This window comes from Pipistrellus hanaki, assembly GCF_964339955.1.
Source record: "Pipistrellus hanaki genome assembly, chromosome: 11".
NCBI classification, from domain to species: Eukaryota; Metazoa; Chordata; class Mammalia; order Chiroptera; family Vespertilionidae; genus Pipistrellus; species Pipistrellus hanaki.
In genome coordinates, this window is record NC_140513.1 from 22,250,341 (window position 1) to 22,268,796 (window position 18,456).

The window sequence follows — 18,456 nt, forward strand, 5'->3', positions numbered from 1 at the left end:
CTTCTTCCTCCTTACTCCCGTAATCCTTTCTGAAACCTGAGGCTCTTATCACAGCACAATGATGCTGGGAGACGTGGCCATCTCCTCCACCAGCGGAAAAGCTCAAATGCAGGGACCAGACTGAAAGGTCCTGGGTTCGATTCCGTTCAAGGGCATGTACCTTGGTTGCGGGCACATCCCTAGTAGGGGGTGTGCAAGAGGCAGCTGATCGATGATTCTCATCGATGTTTCTAACTCTCTATCCCTCTCTCTTCCTCTCTGTAAAAAATCAATAAAATATAAATTAAAAAAACCTGACATGTGTAATTTCAAAAACAGAGAAGAGTAAAATGAGCAGAAAATCTGTTGTGTTGTCTTTTACAACAAGGAACTCTGACCAGCCTATTCTTTGCATTAAGTGGGAATGTGTGACTTTGCAGCCCATTATAAATAGCCATTCTTTACATCAAGAACACAGGGAAAGAAAAGAAGTTAATATCATGAATGCAGAAATGAGGAATGACCTACACATGGGGAGCAATTCAAGAGACAGAGTGACATGGAGGGGAAAATCCTAGTTCAAGAACGAAGGACAAGATCACAATAAACCTCTGAGAACATGAAATTGAGTGTTTCTGAGTTTGCACAACGTCTATTGTGATGAAGAGCTGACCATGTTATAAATCTTTCGGCATCAAAATTCAAATATGTCTACATGGGAAATGTTCCAAAGCATGTCAAGTCTGTTTATACAATGGGTCAGTAAGCACACAGATGTTACAAATATTCCTCACAAAGGTATATTTGCCGAAAAGTGTTCTAGCCCAAATGAGAATTAGTCTGCATAGGACTAGAAAGAAAAGAAAAAAAAAGCTTATGTTTACATTCTTCTTAACCTAGAAACATACCTGTGATAAGAAAGGTTGTTATATCAAATTCACACCTTACTGTTTGCATTCATTACTAGTAACAATACTTACAAATAGGACACTGACATCAAACTTAGTAAAATGTCTTTTTTTTAATTCAAATTTATTACGGCTTTAAGGAAATATGTGATTAGGCATCCAAGCTCTCTTTAAATAACATTTTTTAAATTATCCATTGTACTGTTCAACGTTGTATACACTTTGGTTTTCAATATAAAAAGATGAGCCACGTATGATTTTGTGTTCATGCAGACTGAAGAAGAAATGATACTGAGTCAAACTCCCAAACCCAAACATCTGGGGTAACTGAGTCAAATATCTTAAAGTTGGTTTATTCTGTATTTGTTTATGATGTGTGTATATTGATTACAATTATTACATGAGCACCCAAAACTGAGCTGAAAGCTGATTGCTAGCCAAACTCATCAAGTTCAATAATTCCATCATCTCCTCCCTATTACAAAACCAGATATTTAAATAGTACCAGTAGTGCAGAACCAGTATGACCCTGACTATCTTTCTTTAGCAATAATGTCTACTTCTGGATTGTTGGCTAGGTCTAAAGCTAAGAGTGGAATCTGGCTTCCTCCCAGAGCAGCTAAAATGAACCCCTACGAGTACGGTTTTGGACAGACAAACCCTGAGGGCTTCACGCTGTAAAACAGAAATATCTGAGGTTGATTCCAAACACCACCTTCCCTCCCAAATAGGGCTGACTTTGTACACAGCCACAGTCTTATGCTGCACACTCCTCAAACGAATGTTGCTATAGTCCACCACACATCTAAATAAAAAGAAAATTAGAAAAAGACTTTTCAAAAAAAAAACACTCTTAAGATCCAACTCAAGCCCAAGGTTTCATTTTAGTCTTTGATTAAAAAAAAAAAAAAAAAAAAAAAGATGTCACATAAGCATTTATTTTCATTCCTGATTCTGTGAAAAGACTTGAACACCCACTTTAGTGTCTGTCCAACCTACGTCCCCACCACGTGGCTGGCAGGACTTTTTCAGGTGTGATTAGTCCGATTCTGTGTCTGAGAAATCAGTAGGGCTCGTTTCCTCTGGATGTGTGTCTTATGACCCCAGAATGCACAGCGTTTCCTTGGATCTTCACAACGGTGCTCTGAGATGGGCAGGACAGTTCTACCCGCTCCAATTTGCTGATGAGCTTACGAGCAGGCCACATACCAAGCCCTCCCTGTATGAACAGCTGTGACCCAGAACCAAACGCTCAATCAAGAACCTCCATTCTGCCAAGACCGGTTTGGCTCAATGGATGGAGCGTCGGCTTGGGGACTGAAGGGTCCCGGGTTCGATTCCGGTCAAGGGCATGTACCTTGGTTGCGGGCATATCCCCAGTAGGGGGTGTGCAAGAGGCAGCTGGTCGATGACTCTCTCTCATCGATGTTTCTAACTCTCTATCTTTCTCCCTTCCTCTCTGTACAAAATCAATAAAATATATTAAAAAAAAAAAAAAAAAAAAAAGAACCTCCATTCTTCATGCAAAAGCACCAAAAAGATGTGCAATTACTAATTTACCAGCCAATCTATGGATTTGAACATGTGGGTGCCATAATCCCCATGGAGGGTGGCCACCCCCTTAAATCTAGACCAAAATCGAGAGTTCACTTGCAAATCATGGCCACAAATCTGCCCTTCACTTGTCTTAAACTACTAAACACCTAACTGGCCCTCTCTAGAATACTACTTTTCTGGTGTGCAAGAGAAAGGAACTTAAGAATGCACAGCTGCCATGAGAATGACATGAGAGGATGCTGCTAGAATCTTACAAGCCCGGGAGAGAAAGAACAAAGCCCCAAGGAAGTTACTAGGAAGTGTATATGATATTTGTATTACCTTTAAGAGTTTAAACATAAGAAATAAAAAATCATACCATTTATTGTTTCCTAAATGGCCTATCAAGGTTACGTGACTATACTACTTAAACTAGAACTGCATGATTAAGGTGACTTACTGAACATATACTTAATTCCTCTCTATGAAGACTGCTTTAAATCCACCAAAAGAGATTCGTCATCCTCTACTCTCACCTGGGGCTTAAAAGTAACTCTTAAAGGCTCAGGAGCTGTGATTTCCCCCTCTTCGCTGGGAGGATGCACCCCCCTGGCCTCCTCGTGGTCTGTTTCGCTGAGCTCATTGCCGTAGAGCTCACTGATGGGGCTCAGAGACTGGCTCCCGGCAATGACGTCCACGCCCATCTCCCTGGCCTCTCCTGGCCCTTCCGCCACTGTTCCCGTTCCTCCTTTCGCTTTCCGAAGGCCACGCATCTTAAACGTGTCCTTCGAGGGAGCTGCATTAGAAATAGATTGCTTAAACCTTTCCCCTGACTGTTTCAGCCTCTCTCCTGACTGCCTCAACCTCTCCCCTGACTGCCTGAGCCTCTCTCTCCTCTCCGGAGTCACGATTCTAGTTCGCATTCTGTTGACTTTCTTGTCAAAATTCTGCCGCGTCTTCTGCATGTTTTCTTTGGAAAATGCCTTTTTGAAATTATCTATGCGCTCCTTGCCTGACTTTCTAAACCTTGTGGATCTGCTTTCTTCAACGTAATATTCTTCATCCGAAGACAGCTCTATTGGGGGATCAAAGACATCTTCATCGTCCTCCTCTTGATTCTCAGTTATGCTTTTGTCTTTAACGATAGACAGGGATGTTGGACACCGAATATCCTCCTGGAGGAAAAAGAAAGCATGTTAGAGACCAGTTGTTTTACCTTCCGCTGTGCCTTTAAATCTCCTCCATAGGCGGCTTATCCTCTGCCCACTTCTCTTTTTAAAAAATGTTTTTAATGACTCTTAGAGAGAGGGGAAAGGAGAGGGATAGAGAGATAGAAACATCCATGAGATGAGAGAGCAATATCGTCGGCCAGCTGCCTCTTTCACATCCTCTACCGGGGATCAAGCCAGTGACCTATTGGTTTCTGGGTTAACACTCAACTGGTGAGCCACACTGGCCGGGTTGCCTACTCCTGAAATGTTGGCATTTCTCCAGGTTCTTCTCTCCTTAGCCCTTTTTCCTTCTTCATCTCCCAACCTTATCCAAGCCTCTGCCTTGAGATCCAATTATAAGCAAATTCACAAATATTTTCACCTTTCCCTTTCTCCTAAGATGAAGACACGTTTTTGAATAATGGACAGACCCCCCTCCACCTAGTAGCATGAGTATCTCAAACTTATCTCATCATCCTCTCCACAGCTACTTCCCTTCCTGAACCTCTCAGCACCCATACCCATCCAGGTGCCACTCAGCTAGAAACCTCAGAGTCATCATCCCAAATATTTTCTCTCCTTCCCATCCCATATCTAACAGCTCTCCAAGTACTGTCAATAATACTGCTTAATAGCTCACCTGTTCTCTCCTCCTTCCTCCCTGCCTCTACCAAGGTTTTAATTCAGGTGCTTGTCACCTGAGGCCTGAATTTATGTAATACTTCTACCTCCAAAATATCACCTAAGTATTTCCTGAGAAATATATCTAAAGCATAACTCTGATCACATCCTTTTTCTACTTTAAAACTTTTAGGAGCTCATCAATACTCAAAGGATAGTGTTCAAACTCTTAGTATGATTCAGTTTGAGCTAAGCCACATTCTCACCAGTCCAGCAACACACAGCTACTCTCAGTTCCGCCAACACGTAATGCAAACACTGTATAGGTGGATCTTACATCCTTAAACACACCTTGATGTCTTGTTCACCTTCGTAAAAAAATATCTCTCTTTATGAATGGGTTCAAATGTCCCCAATTTCCCCAAGAGGTTAATTGTGTCTCCAATTTACATCAAAATGACACATGCATACCTCTATTTATAGCATTTATCACAGTCTAAATTAAATTGGAACCCTGCTTATTTATAAATGTCTCCCAGGGGCTTTCACTTAATGAAAAGTGCATGAAGACAAAGATCTGTCTTATATTTTATGCCCAGGATGACTGTTGGATAAATAAGAGGCCATATCTTCACCCAACAAATGGTAACTAAGCATCTACCATGCACTAGGAACTGAGGACCTCCTCCTGTGAGGAAAACAGAGCAGAAGAGCTTATAGTTTCAGAGAGAGAGACAAGTTAAATGTAAAGTATGTTGGATGGTGGTAAGTGCTTAGAGGTGAAAAATAAAGCAGGGAAGGGGGAGATACAGTGACTAGGAAGGAGGCTCAAAAAGGCCTCACTAATAAGGTGACATTCTAGCCCAGACCTACAGGTAATGGGTATTTTTAGAAGGGAAGGAGAAACAGCAAGGTGGACGAAGTGGTTGGAGCAACGTGATCAGGGGGCAGGCAACAAAAGAAGGAGAGAGGGCAAGAGAGGTAACAGGAGGGTTAGATCATGTAGGGCTCTGTATCCAATATGTTGAGTGTGAGAGGAAGCCTTTAAGAGTTCTGAGGAGAGAGATGCCATGATTTGACCCATGTTGTAAAAGGATCACTTTGTTGAAAATAGACTATGGGGGCAAGACAAGAAGCAGGGAGAACTGTTGGAGACCACTGAGACAAGTCAGGTGAGAGTGGGTCATGGTGTTGGCAGCGGTGGTGAGAAGTGGTCTGATTCCACTTTGAACATAGAAGGCAACAGGATTTGTTGGTAGATTTGGATGTGAGTGTTAAAGAGCATTATCATTTGGTGACCACAAGTGATAATTCTCAAGTACATGGTCTGAGCAATTGAAGGGCAGATTTTTCCTTAAAAAAGATGACAAGACAGCAGGAGGAAGAGACCGGAAGAGAAAGATGAGATCTACATGTGATGGCTCTGAAATGCCTCCTGGAGATCTAAGCAGAGACGTTGAGTAGACAGCTGTTAGTATGTAAGTTGGGATTTTAAAAGGGAGGTCTGGACTAGAGATAAACATTTTGGAGTCACTAACATAAGGATTAAATTAGAAATCATGAGATTAGGTTAAAACTATCATGAAGACATTGAGTGAATGAGTCTACATTCTATTATTCAAACTCTTTGGGACCAAGGTGTGTTTCAGAATTCAAAATATTTCAGATTTGGGGGGGAAAAAATAATATAACATTCCCAGTGAGATCTTGGGAAGAAGCATTTTTGTGGAAAAAAATATATGAACATTCACTCTAAGGTGGGTTAAAGACTATAAACAGCCTCATGCTATCTCAGGTCAGATTTTGTCATCGACCAAGTTTGGGTCAAGTAAGGTCTTGCTGCCAAATAAGTTATTAAATCATATAGGTTTTGGTGTTATAGATAAATGGATTTCGGATTTGTAGGTAAGAAGAGATGAGAAAAACAAGAGGAGAAAGATCAGCCAGTGAAGCAGGAAGAAATCCAAGAGAGAGTAGCAGCCTTACCCCTACCTTTTCCCAGCAGCTAAGGGAAAAAGAGTTTTAAGAACAGAGGGAGGGACTATCAAATGTGTCCAAGGACAATGAGAATTAGATTTGGGAACACAGACACTGGTGATCTTACCAGCCCAGAAACACAGCTGCTAATAGAACCCAACTACTTAGGGATTATTTCTAAAACTAAACAGGGAAAGCTTTGAAGATCATGAGACTTTTCACTGAACCCCCGAGTTAAAATTCCCTAATTAAGATTGTGCTCCTACTTAGTATCCAGAGTAAACCTATTCAAAAGAAAATGAATAAAATGTAAGAAACACGTTGACATATATTCTAAAACCTACCAGACAGATGGTGAAGAAGTATCCCTGAAACCTTATTTGTTTGGATATGTATTTAAAATTAAAATCTTTGACTATAAGACTAGAGAGTCTAGGAGCTTTTAAAAGAAGGGCAAGGTGGGCGTCTCATAGCTCTCTGATGAATCAGAAGCGGCAAGATTAGTCCTCTTTTCCTGACACCTGTTGCAGGGAGTAGCTTCAGCAACAGCAAGTGGGTGGGTATGGCCTGAGAAGGTATAATTAGATAAGGAAAGAGCCAAAAAATAATTATTGCCTAGTAGGGGGAAAATCCTGCTGTGAAATCAGATATAACTCAGAAATCAAATATAACTAAGAAATCAGATAGGGCTCAGAAATCACATACCCTTCTTCCATTCCACAACAAATTATACACAAGCAGACTTAACAGAAAACAGAGATAGAGTCAGGGACACTACTTGTTATATGAATCCATTTGTTGTAAATCCCATGAGTCAGAGATACATGAGTCAGTAGTGAACACACTGTAATAATAATTGAACACACTGTAATAATAATTGGGGTTGGATTATAACTGATTTCCAAATATGATTATTACATATTTTTATGTAAAAGTCCAAGTGTGTTTAAAAAAAAAAAAAGATGAATTTTAACAACAAAATGAGTACTTTGGGTCAGACTTGAATATTACAGTAATATAGCTAGGGGAATTTGGAATATATAGAAGTCTGGGATTTACCATTAGGGAATGGCAAAGATCTCACTTGGTGACCACAGGCCTGTGCTTAGTAAGCAAAATTGTTCTAAGATATGCTAAGACTCCTGTTTTGTATGATCAAAGGGTCATCAAAGTGAAAGTATGTTCAAAGAAAAATGATAATTGTATGAGAAATAGATAATTTTTTAAATGCCAATGTCCAATGTGTGGGTAAAAGCTCAGCCACACACAACTGTGGGACATAAAATACCAATAAAGGTTGCCACCAAAAGATATATCGAGGGAAAACTTTTAGAGGAAGGACCCAAATGGAAACGCACATATCCTACAGCTGAATTAGCTTCAAGTTAATTTCAGTAGAGGGAGCATTCTCAATATAAACACTTACACATATGAACTATGAGAATGAATGACAAGAACTTTAAAAACAATCATGTGAATATTGTATTGTGTTCTAACATCTAATGAATCATCAAATATGAGTTCTATGTCCACTGTTATTTGCCTTCATCTTTTCTCTACCATTGTAGTTGACTGCTTGTTGACTAACTGCTGCTGTTTACTCCGAAAACTTAATTTCACGAATCTTCACAGCACTCTGTCTTACAAGGAAAGGTATCTGACCTAACTAGTGCCTCTCAGCGATTTTTTCATAGTATCTTCTATTCTTTCAAGTAACTATAGGGGCTCAAAGACAGGGGGGAAAAATAGCAGGTTACAGGGAATGAATGGTGAATAAAAACAGAAACATCATAACTTAAAAAAAAAAATTACGTCAATAGATAAACAAGAGTCCATTAGAACTTTTCAGAAATGTCTGTGCTCTAGCCTCCGTATAGCTTGACTGGCACCTGCTCCATCTTGGCACAAAGGTTCTCAGGACACATGCTGGACACTAAGCATGTTTGCTGGCGGGTGGAGGTGATGTGTGCCCATTACTGCTTATGCCCTTGGAAAGGGAACTGAAGAACGGATACCACATTCTCCAACACCAAATCTAGATCCCCATTACATACACTACCTTTGGAACTAAGCTCTGAAGCTAAGGTGACTAATTTTTTTCAAGTATGAAGTTTGGAGAACTTTCAGGGATCTGGAAGGAAAGGGAAATGACATAGTCCCAACTATCTAACTTTGAAATAAGCAACATTTCTCTCTCCTCCCTATTCTTCTTCCTAAATAACCAACAGATTCAAAATACCACTGTGTAACCTTATCAGTCAAAAGAGGGCTATGGAGAATTGACTAATGAGTAGAGAAGGCTGTGGGAGGTTATGGCCCACACGCCTAGTATCTTACAATGATCTGCCTACATAATCCAACTGCCCTCCTATTTCATTCTGTTTTCATTCCTCTAGGGTTTTTTTTCCTAAGCATATGGGCACCCATTTTAAAAACACAGTAATGATAATCATGTATGTATGCACCATGGAATATATTACTGATTTTATACTTAGAACAAAATCTTTGACAATAATTTTTTGGGCCAAAAGATTTGTGAATGTTTAAAATTCTTAATTTGTACTAATAAAACTATCCTACAGAAATGCTGTGCCAATTAATTATCCTACTACCGTAGCAGAACAGGGAGGTGCTTGTTTTTTTCTACCCTTAAACTCTAAATATGTTATGTTTTGGTAACTGCAAGAAAGTAGGTGAAGGTGGAATTCTGCTTTTTTAATTTTGTCTTCTGTAAACTATCTGATAATGATTTTCCCGTTTTTCTATCATGAAAGTTCAACTTTTTTTCTTTTTTATTTGTAAATAGTTTTAAACTATATTATAGATAGTATGCATTTGCCACGATTATAGTCCTAGTTAAAAAAAAAAAAATGAGTTCAACTCTACAGCAATATGGAAACTTAGCTCAATAGGTGACGCTACACAAAAACTATTGTATCAGCTAAGTAAAAAGGCTTTGTAATTAAATATAAGGAATCACTTCTGTGACTCTGACATTTGTATAACTATAATAATAATAACAAAAATAAGAATAATTGCCTGGTTCATTGCAAAATACGGTTTCTTATTAGTGTAACTCGTGTGTAAAAATTCCAATAGATTATATTCTGAAAAGCTTACACTGTACTGCTCAGGGTCTTCCTGGCTCTCCATAATAAGAAACACAAAACAAACCACATTGCGGTGCTACAGGTCCTCAGCTTCTTTCTGGTATAGAATGTTTTATACCAGAGGCCTCTTGGGTCTCTCCCAGTTCGAATGTTCTAAAGCCTATGTGAGGGCATCACGCTAAGATGGCCAACGTGCTGAAAGAGCTTTCCCAATATTAAGTTTCAAAAGCAAGAAATAGCCTCAGCTTCAGCCCACAGTTCGTATTACACGAAATGGTAGAGTGGCTCAAAATACCGACCTGACAGTACGTTCGTTCCCTTAAAAGTGGTCTGATCCTGAGACTATACACTGATAGAGAACTCTACAACATGCACATGTACAATAGCTCCGAGGCAAGGCTTGCTAGGACTTGTTGGCAGTGAAAGCAGGCGAGGGGTTGCAGTAGTCATCAGGGTAAACCCAAGCGCAGGCTTACCTGGAATATCACCACCCGGAATTTGTTCTTCTTCATTATCTCCTCTTGCTTCGTTTCCACTTTCGTCACGTGAACTTGCTGCTTCTCCACCCGGGCCTTCACGTCCTTAATGTGGGCACTGACCTTGCGGGTTTTCTCAAACAGCTTGTTGATGGCATAGCCCGTGTTGCTGTGTGCCTGCGACAGCTTCAGCAGGTCGATCTGCACGGACTTGATGGAGTTTTCCATCACCCGGTGCCTCTCCTCGATCCTCTTCTGGCTCGCCTGCACTTTGTCCACGACGGTGGCCACTCTGTCCAGCACCGTCACGATGGTGAGGGCCGCGTCCTGGTCTTCGTCTTCGGCCGACAGGCGGTTCTGGTGGATCTTCCCAGCGTTGGAAGCAGACCCATTATGTTCCATTTCACTAGTGCCCCAGTTACAGAGGGCCTCCCACCACCAATCCTGGCACTGAGAGCAAACAGCCTGATAACGGGCAACGGGGCTGTTTAAAGGGTTGGAAGCCCCACCCCTGGAGGCTGGTCAAGTATTTATAACTGCAAATGCCCATACGTGACAGTTCTGCAATATGAGCCCTGGCAGAGCACTGGGGACTGTTCCAAACATGCTTACGGACTGACTAAGGGACCCAAATAAGACCGTGTGGATAGAGGAGAAAAGCTTTTTTTCAAAAAAGCTCACTGAAGCCACCATGTTGCTAATATTAAGCCTAGAAGCCAAAGGACTGAAAAAAGCGAACTCCAAATGTTGGGTGAGACTTTGCAAAAAAGCAAAGGGGAATTTTTGAGCAAACATATGCTTTTTCTATTCATTTCACTGACATATCAAAGAATCTAATAAATAAACACACCACAACGAAAGCCATATAGTGAAAACACTATATTATGACATGCTTTTCCAAATCAAATATTAAAATTAATATTCCATTTTGAACATCTTAAATTCTACATGCATACTTCTGAATTTCTAAAACTACACATTAAACAGCTGAATACATTCTACTCGCACTTCAGATCTTGAACACCAACAATCTATATTATTATAGCTATTTCTACGGGACAAATTTGGATAGAGGTCGTAGGTAATTTTTAAGCTCACTTGAAGAGCACCAATCATTAATCATTTTTTGCATTTTATTCACAAACACTGATACAATTATTTATGTTAAAGCAAATCTTTTTCTTTAAAAGTTAATGTGTATTAAAGTCGTTTAACTGAGAGGGTAGGCTTTATTCCAGTCTGTTTGTTAAACAGACTGTTTTCACAATGTCTACATCTACATCCCAGTGATCTGTCCCATCACTGCTCCCAGATAGTTTTTTGAGTTACCAGAATTATTTTTTCAAAGAAAGGAATCATCAAATTCCAGTCCATACATCTTATAAATATTTTACACCTAAACACACACGGCTTTACAGTTCATGCGATAGGCAGTGTCTAGAAAAAACTGTTACTAAATCCCCAAACATGTAAATGTCTATTTAAACACAGTGTCTTCTAAAATTTGTTTTGTAAGAAAAGTAATCTGTAAACATCTTTACCTTTAGCTCATGCTTAGTCATTTGCTGTGGTCATTGTGGAAGGAGTGGGTACGACTTTACAACCATTTGTGAAGTGGTCCACCTTTGCAAAAATATTACATCCCATGGGTAAAGAACAAGTCTTAGAATTACCATGTGGTACAAATTTATGAAATCAATTTCTGTATTTAAAAACATAAAACAAAGACTACTAAACAGTCCAAAACTGTTGTAGCTGAATATTCTAAATACGAGCCAACTGTACTACACTAAAAATGTCCAAAAATAAGGCCTCTGAAATAAATATTTCCATTCTTTAAAAAAAGACATAATAAATGTACATCACATGGTCAGTGTACATATAAAAGCCATCATTTAAACCATCCTGGATGACGTATCTGAAGTAAAATGACCTAGGTTTTGCTTCTGTCGTCGTCCTCTATTGTTTTTAGGGCATTTTCTGTCGAGTAAAAAAAAAGAAAAAAAAAAAGAAAAATATTATTTTTGTTTAGGATACTCAAATGTTTCCAAAGTAAAGCACATTTCACACATAAAAATGTATCGCATGCCCTCCCACGAAAGGGAAGCAGGACGCTAGTTGGTACAAGACAAAGTGAGGACCCAATGTGTTGGACTGCTATCTTCCCAATAAAGTGGGGAGGTGGAGGGTTAGATATACGTTGCAGGTCTGGACATGTGCACAATTCATTTCCAGGGTGTCTATTGCTGACTTGCATCCCCAAGAGGAACCCGCCCTTCCTCTGGCCTGAATATCAACCCCACCCCCACCCCGCCAGAAACTGATAACATATATTTTCCCTGAAAGTAATTCTATTTTCCCTGAACATTGACACCCCCAAGATGACAGGAGAAATGACACCCCTTAGATGAAGGGAGAAATCAGGAAGAAATATACTTATTTAACCCCCCCATAGGAATACATAGGAAATGCCTAGAGATTTTAGGCAATGACTACAAGACATTCCACTGCCCTGCTTGGGCAAACCACAGAACCCAATAAAGTACAGCCATGCTGTGGGTAAGGGGAATTCCTGGACTCCGCTCTCATTTTACCGCACGTGTTCCTCGCTGTGGTATAAATCTCACTGTGCTGTAACTGTGATCGTTCCTGTCCAAAGAATGCAAACATAGGAGCTCTTATTGTGTCTGCACAAAGCACAGTGCTACACAATGTGGGATCCAGGGACTGGGATGAGTAATGTTGAGCTTGAGCTCTGCTAAAAAATAGCCGTGCAACCTTCTTTGCCTATACATAAAATTTTAAGAGTTGGACTAACTTCTAAAACCTCTGCCAGCAAGGAGTTTATTACCTAGCCCTGGCTGGGTGGCTCAGTTAGTTGGAGCATTATCCTGTACACCAAAAGGTTGCAGGTTTGATGCCTCGTCAGGGCACACACCCAGGTTACAGATTGATTCCCGGTCAGGGCACATATGGGAGGCAAGCAATCTCTTCTCTTCTCTTCTCTTCTCTTCTCTTCTCTTCTCTTCTCTTCTCTCTTCTCTCTTCTCTCTTCTCTCCCTCCCTCCCTCCCTCCTTCTTTCCCTCCCTCCTCCCTTTCTCTCATTCTCACTCTCTCTCTCTCCAATTAAAAAAACATGTCCTTGGATGAAGATACAAAAAAAAAATGTTAAGTAATTCATAATCGAATGGAAAGAAAGTCTTGCATAATGAGTAATCCAAAATTTCCATATTTTTAGTCACTTTCAAAGAGCAATGCATTGCCTTGTTTTAAAAGCCTTGGTGGTAACAATCCAATTCATATATTGTTTTTCACAAATGTTATCTCACGAATCTTCATTAAAAACACTTTGAGATACTGCTGGAATCATCTCTATTTCCTAAATGGGGAAACTGGTTGAGAAGTCAAGCGACACCTCTTTTAATTGTCACTAATTCACTATGATCTGGAAATGTTCCAATTCCCTGAGGCCATGGCTTTTTCATCTATAAATTAAGGGGTTTTGTCTAGGATGATGTCCAAGGTCCTTGCCAGTCAGCCATTCTATGAGTCAAAAAACAAGAAAATGGATTCCAAGCATAAAAGAAAACAATGTTACTCATGCAGTCCTGATGAGTGGAGTCAGCCGGAACATCCTTTTAAAGGAAGATTCCTGGCATGTAACAGCCAGCATGGGATAAGTGAACAGCTGCTCCATAATGGACTGTGAGGGAGAGGCAGTCCCTAAAAATTCAAAGGAGACAAATCCAAGTAATCTATATATATATATAAAAGGCTAATGTGCAAAGTATTCCCTCAGGAGTTTGACCAAGAGTTTGATCACTCACTATGACGTGCGTGCGCTGACCACCAGGGCGTGGCTGGGAACATGGTGGGCAACCAGCAGCAGCTGGGTGCTAAGGGAGCAAGGGGAGGAGGAGGCAGGAAGGTGGGGAGGCAGGGAACCTGATTGGCCCTCATCACCGGCAAGGCCTAGGGACCTTACCTGTGCATGAATTTCATGCACAGGGCTTCTAGTTACAATTATAATATTCTAAATCCAAGAGAGCGAGACATTCTAGGAGAGAAAATACCACAATAAAAAGAGAGGCCTCAAGGACAGACTTATAATAAGTCAACGAGATGACCCTTTGGTCATGGAGGCCCGTGGGTGGTAAAGATACGGTAATACAGTTAAAAATATACTGTGAGGGCAGCAAATGGGTCTGTGGTATAAATTGGAGGATATTAACTTGAAAACTACAAGCCAGATAATTTAATATAGTAGCTGAGGATTACAGCACACGGAGAACAGGCACGTAGCGCTGGATAAAAGGCTGGACTAGGATTTGTCCGCGGGTTTAATGTCCTTTCTGATCTTGGGTAAGATGCTTCCCCTCCCAGGGCTGCAGTTTCCTCGTTTCTCCAGAACGAAGTGGTTGAACTAAAGTTGCTTCCCGCCGACTCTGACATCCTTTGATCTTCTTCAAGATGGCACTGTCACTGAGCTTCAAAATCTGCCCTTACCTCCACCTTAATTATTTCTCTCACCTTCCAAATCATTTACTACTCCATTAGTCCTTTACTCGAATATAATGTCCTAAATAGTCACCCCTGACCTCATATTTCTCTCCCACTGAATTTTGCAGATGACAATCAAAGTAATGCTCTGGGGGGAAAAAAAAAAAGTTTTATACCAATCCCACCTCCACCCCTTTCAAAACCCTGAAAATGAATTGGAACCTTGCTCCCATGAAGTTCACATTAGCAAATATGATTCCCAAGATGGTTCATTGGGAAGAGGAATGGGCAGCACTCCATCCAGTCCAGGCCCTTCCACTTACTACTTCGGGTGACCACAGACAAATGCGTAACCGCTGAGAGCCTATTTTAGTTGGCCACAGGCAGGCCTGCTGTTGCCTGTGTTTTTGTGTGTATGTGTTTTTTCCTTCCTATCTTCTCTCTCTGCAGTCATTACTTTTTATATCATTATGTCCCTACTTTCATCTACTGCCCAATTTTATCCTCAGTCGTCTTGCCAAAGGGCAGGTCATCTGTTCTACAGAATAAAATCCACTGACTTTAGTGCCTGAATTTCATGAAAAATATCTATTACTCAGAAAACACTTTTTTTATTATCATTTCTAGATTTATCATTCCAGCTCCAGATGGCTGAGACTACTGAAGGTCTGGCTGCCATCCAGACCTTGGGTGGAGTCATAAATCCTCTCTGGCCTGCCAATCTCTGTACTTGATATGCTCCACTCCTCTGCCCAGAATAAGGCAGAAAAGTATACGGATGATGTTTGTGAAACTTCTGAACCAAACCTTAAAGGAGGTAAGGAAGAGGCAAGCAAGACAAGGCTCGAGACTGGGAAACATACAGACAATATGAACCTGATTTGCTTTGACTTTTCTCATGTCCAGGTCAGTTCTGACTTAGATATTTCAGCTCAGCGTGGGAAACACCCATTTTGTGCTAATGCAGTCCAAGTAGTCCTTTCATGTGCGGCTTAGTTATGATACGTTCCAATGATTTTAGTTGCACTTAGAATTTTAAAGTTTAGTAGCCATGACTGTATTCCAGAAAATGAATTAGTGTTAAGATCTACCTAATAAAAGAGTAACATGCTAATTGACCATACCTTCACGACACCCACCAGCCAATCAGGAGTATGCAAATTAACCCAACAAAGATGGTGGAATAATTTGTATACGCAGGCACCGAGCGGCTGGGGGCGGGGCGGGATGCTTGCGTCATCGCCATGGCGATGATGCAGGCGTTCTGCACCACCCCAGCCGCTCAGGGCCTCTGGGCAGCATGGGAAGGCAGAAAGGCAGCTCAGAGCTGGAGTGGAAAGGTGGCTCCGGCCAGAGCGAAGGCAGTGCCGGTAGCCAGGGGAAGGAAAGCCCATTCTTGCACAAATCTTCGTGCATCGGGCTTCTAGTAATGATATAAGAAGCAAAGCAGTTTTCTTTAACTTCTGGTTTCTTCCTTTCTTGTTATATTTACTACAAATAAAGTATATTCTTAGGACATAAAACACCTTGCGGGTCAGCAGGGCTTGAATACTGTCGGCATGGCTTTTCTGTGCGTGTGCAGACCACTCCAAAGAGGCTGCTGTTACCGTCATTGTCGCCAAATGCAGTGCTCAGAACCAACAGACGGTTCTAAGATCCCTAAATTCCTTTGTGCCAATGAATATCCTCATGCTCCCTCTACCTGCAGCTCAGACAGACCCAAGACCCTGAGAATGAGTTTCTGCCCATCTTCTAAAGAGGCAAGACAGGGAGAGGTCAGACCCAAATGGGACCCTAGGATTTTTTCCTAATAGACTGGTGGACTTAAAAGCCCCTATACCATTTACAGTGAGCTTCAAGGCTCTCCTTTAATTTGACAGCTACCCACCTCTAATCTTAAGCTGTTATCTCTTAGGTCACCACCTACCTTGTTATGCACATGACAATAGCTACTATAATGGCGATCTGCACAGCTCCGATAATGGCTGCGATGAGAACGTGAGTGAGCTTTTGCCTGCTTGGCACTACGTAGAGAATACTAAAGTCCGTCTTTTCACAGTGCTGTCCAGTGTAACCAGATTCGCATCTGAAAAGGCAGGAGGGAAGGAATTTCTATGAGAATTACAAATTTCAACAATTTTAGGTTTTAAAACTAAAAGGTACAAAAATGATCTATTTTAACAGGCAGAGAAAATCAGGCACCCTCCCACCACCTAAAAAAATAAAAGCCATTTGTGGATTTTCTTACACTCTTTTTAATATATCTATTTTACATGGAGCTTTTACCCCCCTCCGGTTCATTATATCACATTAATTTTTAAAGTTGCTAGTCTTTACTATCTTCACTCAAAAATAGGTAAATAACATTTCATTCAGTGACTATAACAGAGCTAACTTATCTACTTCTTATTCTAAGACATATCAGTTATTTTCCATTTTTCACAACTATAAATTAGGTATGGTGAACATCTTGGTTGAATGTACACTGTTGTATATTAGTGTTATTCCTTAGGCTAGATACGTAGAAATGGGATTATTGAATAAATAGGTATAAACGTTTACAGTTCTTTGAACATAGCACCAAATTATAGTTGAGACACTTTTCAGTGTACAAACTATCATCACTTAAGATGCAGGCAGGAGATAAGTTATTAATAATAGAAATGAAGATAAGCAGTTGAGTAGTTGCTGATCTTAGAAATTATCTAATTACAATTAAAAGTAAATAAAAAGGCAACACTACCATGATGATAATAATATGACAGGAGGAAACATTTAAGATAGTTAACAGAGCCGAAACCAGTTTGGCTCAGTGGTAGAGCGTCGGTCTGCGGACTGAAAGGTCCCGGGTTCAATTCTGGTCAAGGGCATGTACCTTGGTTGTGGGCACATCCCCGGTAGGGGATGTGCAAGAGGCAGCTGGTTGATGTTACTCTCTCATCGATGTTTCTAACTCTCTATATCTCTCCCTTCTTCTCTGTAAAAAAATCAATAAAATATTTTTTTTTAAAGATAGTTAACAGAAAATTTACAATGTTAGCTGACAGAAGTAAAATGCATGAATTAGGCAGCCTTCAGTTGGAAATGATTAATAAAACATCTGGAGTGCATAGACAGTGTATTTATTCATGTCTCACACTTCATTACAAAAAATAAAAAGCTTTTCAAACGAAGCATTTATAACAACAGCAAAGAAACCTGGGGACAGGGATGAAACAGGGGTGATGTGAGTCCACCAATCCCAACCCTGAGGTTCCTGTCAGCAGGTGTCACATTGGGCTCTAAGCTTCCTAGCAGACAAAAAAAAGAGGGGGTAGAGGGGGCATAGTAAGGTAGATATATAGACTATAGGGTAGAACTGAGGGCCCAGAAATGCACCCATACATTTATGGTCAACTGATGCCTGACACAGTGCTAAGACAATTCAGTGGGGACAGAACAAGTCTGTTCAACAAATGATGCTGGGACAACTGGACGAACACATACAAATAAATGAAGCTGGACCTCTTCTTCACAACATACACAAAACTTAACTCAAAATGGATCATAAATCTAAAACTAAGAGCTAAAACTATAACAGTCGGGGGGGGGGGGAAGAAAAGTAAATCTTCATATCTTTAGATTAGGCAATGATTTCTTAGATATGACACCAACAACACAAGCATCAACAACAAAAATGTTAAATTGAACTACATGAAAATTAAAATCTTCTGTACATAAAGACACTATCAAGAAAGTGAAAAGATAGCCCGCAGGATGGGAGAAAATTTTTGCAAATTATATATCTGATAAGAGACTTACATCTAGAATATATAAAAAGCTATAACAACTCCTTAACAAAAAATTGCAAAAAGGGGCAAAAGATCTGAACAGACATTTCTTCAAATAAGAAGTACAAATGGCAAATAAACACATAAAAAGATAGCAACACCATCCACCTTCGTTCAGAGAAATATAAGTCAAAACTACATTAAGATACCTCTTCATATCATTAGAATGGCCAGGATAAAGAAAATCAGATACTAGCCGAGACTGGTTTGGCTCAATGGATAGAGCATCGGCTTGGGGACTGAAGGGTCCTGGGTTTGATTCTGGTCAAGGGCATGTACCTTGGTTCCGGGCATATCCCCAGTAGGG

General features: G+C 40.4%; 2 protein-coding genes across 2 annotated transcripts in view; both read right to left on the reverse strand.

Annotated features, from left to right (window-relative positions):
- Nucleotides 1-2,673: 2,673 nt before the first annotated feature.
- CAVIN4 (caveolae associated protein 4) lies at nucleotides 2,674-10,335 on the reverse strand. The gene is made up of 2 exons (XM_084899760.1): nucleotides 9,819-10,335; nucleotides 2,674-3,598 (listed from the first exon to the last, which is right to left on the reverse strand). The coding sequence occupies exons 1-2, from the start codon at nucleotides 10,218-10,220 to the stop codon at nucleotides 2,906-2,908; spliced, it is 1,095 nt and encodes a 364-aa protein (XP_084755886.1). The 5' UTR covers nucleotides 10,221-10,335; the 3' UTR covers nucleotides 2,674-2,905.
- A 347-nt stretch (nucleotides 10,336-10,682) lies between these two features.
- The window catches only part of TMEFF1 (transmembrane protein with EGF like and two follistatin like domains 1), a 66,051-nt gene continuing 58,277 nt past the window's right edge, over nucleotides 10,683-18,456 (reverse strand). Inside the window, exons 9-10 of the mRNA XM_084899759.1 lie at nucleotides 16,247-16,405; nucleotides 10,683-11,798 (exon numbers count right to left, since the gene is read on the reverse strand). Coding sequence (XP_084755885.1) covers nucleotides 11,714-11,798; nucleotides 16,247-16,405 — 244 coding nt within the window. The 3' untranslated portion in view covers nucleotides 10,683-11,713. The remainder of the gene's footprint in view (nucleotides 11,799-16,246; nucleotides 16,406-18,456) is intronic.